The following is a 4152-nucleotide window of genomic DNA, read 5'->3' as shown; positions in this document are numbered from 1 at the left end:
CGCTACTTTGAGGTTTTTAAAAAAATAGTACTTCATCTGTCCTAAAATAAATGTTACATTTATAAAAATTATTTATTCCAAAATAATTGTCGTTTTTAGTTTCCAATGTAATTTTAGTTTTTATCTTCCAATTGTACCCTCTAATTAATACTCACAACTTACATTTCTCTCACATTGTCTTAATGATAATTAGAATACACCAATAACCAATAAGGATAATTTGGTAAAATTATCATTCTCTCTTTTTTATTTATAACATTTTTTAATCTATGTGAAAGTGTCAATCATGACACTTATTTTAGGACGGATGGAGTAACACACAAATCACCACTTTGAGGTTTCTCCTTTTCAATTCTTTAAAAAAATGCAAAACGACTTAATACACGTAAGTGTTAGGGGGAGTGGCGCCTCCCCTTAGGTCAAAAGTGTATGTGTCAGTTCTATTGGCACATTGGTAATGCATGTGTCAGGGGCTATGACGTTTATGCACATTTTTTAGTGCATACGTCACTATCAGTGGCGCCTCCTATTTGTTATGATTTTTTGTTTGAAACATGAATATTTTGGTTTATAATGAAAAAAATATGGTTATTATGGTATATAAATTGAAAATGTTGATTATTTAAAAAATGTTGATTATTTGATTGAAGTGAATAATTAAAATGAGTGACTTCTTGTGAATTGTACTTGAATTACTCGTTGATTTTGGAGTCTAAGATTTTATTTTTGAATCTTCTCAATTTCATCAAATTAATATCTCATTATTTTGATCTGTCTACGGATGATATTCGAATTTAAGAAATTGACCTAATTTATATTAAATTAAATATGGATGAATGACATACTCAACTCGATTTAAAATGTCCTTTGGTGAAAATAAATATTTTATTTATTTATTTTAAAATAATATTACAAATATATTACCTAACAAGCATAGTTCAATATATTTTATTAGTTTAAATAAATTCATATAAACGTCACTGTGATGGAGCACTCAGTTTGGTGCTTCGGAATGGTTACTCCACTAGCCTTTGGTTTGACAGTTGGTGTGGGGATTCTTTACATCTTGAGGTTGATGATATGATTGCTTTGGTCGATCATAAGGTGAGTTATATTATTACGAATGTTGATTGGGATTTTTCTCTTTCTTCTTCCCCCATTCCTCTTCTGCTTCAGCAGCGTACTCGTAAGGTCTATATTCCTCATGATCTTAAGGCGCATACTAGAGTTTGGATCCACTCTTCAAATGGTGAGTGTACTCCTAAAATGTGCTACGATTTCAAGCGGCCTTGTGTAATTCTTTTGGGTTGGTGGCGTTGCATAGGGTCGAAAGCAATTCCTCCTTCAAAATCTTGCATGGTTTGGAAATTGATTCACAATACGATACCTTCGAATGATCAATGGAAAAGAAGAGGTTTTACTTTACCATCTCGGTGTGATCTTTGTAACGAAGACGAGGAAACATCCCATCATTTGTTCTTTCATTGCAAGTATGCTTCTTGGCTTTGGGCTTGGGTTGGTTCTATGTTTTGGTTTCACGATTCTATTCATTGTTGGGAAGATGTGAAGAAGATTTTCAGCAAGAAGGCGTCGGGACAATGTAGAGTCTTACATTATGCTACGGTAATCTCGGTTTTTAACGCCATTTGGCAGGCTAGAAACAAGGTTAGATTCCAAAACATTGGCTTTATTTTTTCTTACTCTATATCTTGTATTTTGGATGTTGTCTCCATAGATGGGAACAATGCAGATGAATCGTATTTGGATATGCAGGATTTTATGATCCTTAAGAGTTTCCACATTTCTATTCGTCCTCCCAAAGCTCCGTGAATTTTCTAGTTATTTGGAAGCCTCCTCTTAGGAGCTGGGTTAAAATTAATTGTGACGTGGCTGCTGTTTCTCCTTCTGGAAATTCTCCTTGTGGCGGTATTGTGCGTAATACTGATGGAGGATTCCTTGGTGCGTTTTCCATTCGGTTAGGTATTTCTACTTCGCTCATTGTCGAACTCTCCGGTGCGATGTTTGCAATTGAGTTCGCCCATGAGAATAATTGAAATTATTTTTTGTTGGAAATTGAATCTATGGCGGTCGTTAAGGCGTTCAAGTCTCCTTTTTTATTTTGTGGCATATTAGAAATCGTTGGGTTAATTGTATAAATATAGTTTCATCTTGGAATTTTATAGTATCTCATATCTTTAGGGAAGGAAAGAGTTGTGTGATGTTTTTGCTAACCTAGGTCTTAGTTTAACTGATCCTACTTACTATTCTTCCATTTTTGCGCATTTTCGTGCAGATTTTATAAAGAATCAGCTTAATTTGTCTATTTAGATTCGTTTCTTCTTGATAGGGTCTCGGTGTATGTCCCCTTATCGCTTTTGTAACGATTTTCTTTGTTTCAATATAGCTTCATTTAAAAATTTTATAAAAAAAAAATCTAATAAGAATTTTATATATTCTTTAAAAGAGTTTTACCAACATTTCTATCTTATTTTAAAGTGAGTTTTATGTTTGTTGAGGATGTAAGAGAAGGTTCCCTCTTATCTTTGATTACTGTCGTGGTTGGTAACCAATAACAATGGCGACACAATCTTATCTTGTCAATCTCAACTCCTTCCATACGGGAAACGCAGGTAACTAACTGTTCATCTTTCTTCTACTCCTTTTCTTATCAAAACCACCCTTCACTTCACTTCACTTCACTCTTTTTCTTCTTTCCATTTTTCCATTCTTGTAGGACCAAATCATTCAATACTCAAACCTGCCAATTTTCGCTTTGGCATCTGGGTAAGCTTTCTTATCTACAAATTTCTCTGACAACTCTCACATTTTTTATATTTTCTACCTTATTAATACATATTTCATGTATATTGAGTTAAATTGAACCGATATGTTAGGGGATTCTGACATTTGATACTTTCTTAGGTTTTGGATTCAGAATGTTTGAGGTTGGAGTATATTCACTTGTTTTTCTTTATGTGTTTTTGTTCTATTTATTCCAAAGTAACAATTTTCCTTATAGTTTGTTTGAGCAAATGTTAACCTTTGAAACATGCATTTTCTTCCATACTGTAAATTATCATTTGATATCAACCTATCTCAACCTTGTTTGGCATTTTAATTCTTACAGAAAAGTTTGAAGCATCCTACTAAAAGAAATGTCGATGGAAGTTCACGAATCATGCAATGTTGTTCATGTTACACAGAAATTGGAGCAGCTTCTGCACAGAAATGTCTTGATTTGAATCCAAATTTGAATAGCCTCAACCTCAACATACCGGACACTTTACATGTTTCCACGGATTTCGTGACAAGGTTGATGATTCTCGCGGATCTTGATCCTGCTACTGTGAAATTCGCTATTGGATTTCTAGGTCCGTTCCTCTCGGCTTTTGGTTTTCTGTTTATTGCGAGAATAGTCATGTCTTGGTATCCAAAACTTCCTGTGGGAAAGTTTCCTTATGTTATAGCTTATGCTCCTACGGAGCCACTTCTCGTGCCTACTCGGAAAGTGATTCCACCTCTAGTTGGTGTGGATGTTACTCCTGTGGTTTGGTTTGGATTGCTTAGTTTTCTTAACGAAATATTAGTAGGTCCACAGGGATTACTAGTTCTTCTTTCTCAACAAGTTAATTAGTTTGCATATTTGGTGTGATTGTTTGTGTAATACATTATATAGAAATCATTGTTTAATAATTTGGAGTGAGCTTGAATCTCTGTGACCTACTCCTTCTTGCATATGCCCTCCAAAATGCTCTTGTTCTTTGAGTACTTCTGCCCAAAAACTCAAACGCTTAGAGTACATAACATGTTTATTCAAAGACCTTAGTAAAACTTACAACAATATTCACATCTAAATCCTTACGGATCTACTTCGCTCTCAACAAAACTTATTTTATGGTTATCCAACAAGAACCCTTTCATCACATTCCTACCAATGATCCTATCATCCTCGTTTCCCAGAACAACAACTCCATCAAAAACAGATATTCAGGAAATCAAGGAAGAAACTGTTGGAGAATCTTGTTATTTAGCTACGCAAACCAAATTACATTTTCATCATTGTCTTACTACAAATATACATGCATTTGACCTTATTCATATGAATATTTTGGGTCCTGTCAACACTTTATCCAGGGATGGATTCTCATTTTT

The 4152-nt window shown here is 34.1% G+C and overlaps 2 protein-coding genes across 2 annotated transcripts; both read left to right on the top strand.

The window, feature by feature from the left end:
- Positions 1–1080: 1080 nt before the first annotated feature.
- Positions 1081–1830, top strand: LOC131650043 (uncharacterized). The gene has a single exon (XM_058919787.1). It carries the CDS (start codon positions 1081–1083, stop codon positions 1828–1830), a length of 750 nt encoding a protein of 249 aa, XP_058775770.1.
- Positions 1831–2494: 664 nt separating this feature from the next.
- On the top strand, positions 2495–3735 carry LOC131613248 (protein COFACTOR ASSEMBLY OF COMPLEX C SUBUNIT B CCB3, chloroplastic-like). The gene is made up of 3 exons (XM_058884937.1): positions 2495–2630; positions 2735–2784; positions 3128–3735. Exons 1-3 carry the CDS (start codon positions 2576–2578, stop codon positions 3632–3634), a joined length of 612 nt encoding a protein of 203 aa, XP_058740920.1. The 5' UTR covers positions 2495–2575; the 3' UTR covers positions 3635–3735.
- Positions 3736–4152: the final 417 nt, after the last annotated feature.

This window comes from Vicia villosa, linkage group LG1, assembly GCF_029867415.1.
Source record: "Vicia villosa cultivar HV-30 ecotype Madison, WI linkage group LG1, Vvil1.0, whole genome shotgun sequence".
Classification (NCBI taxonomy): domain Eukaryota; kingdom Viridiplantae; phylum Streptophyta; class Magnoliopsida; order Fabales; family Fabaceae; genus Vicia; species Vicia villosa.
This window is presented reverse-complemented; position numbering and strand designations above follow the sequence as displayed.

What these genes read in the sequence shown, in the direction of transcription:
- LOC131650043 (XM_058919787.1), top strand. Translation starts at nt 1,081, where the DNA reads ATGATTGCTTTGGTCGATCATAAGGTGAGTTATATTATTACGAATGTT.
- LOC131613248 (XM_058884937.1), top strand. Translation starts at nt 2,576, where the DNA reads ATGGCGACACAATCTTATCTTGTCAATCTCAACTCCTTCCATACGGGA. An exon ending in CTTCCATACGGGAAACGCAG is followed by an intron (nt 2,631 to 2,734) that starts GTAACTAACTGT and finishes CCATTCTTGTAG; the next exon opens with GACCAAATCATTCAATACTC. An exon ending in ATTTTCGCTTTGGCATCTGG is followed by an intron (nt 2,785 to 3,127) that starts GTAAGCTTTCTT and finishes TAATTCTTACAG; the next exon opens with AAAAGTTTGAAGCATCCTAC.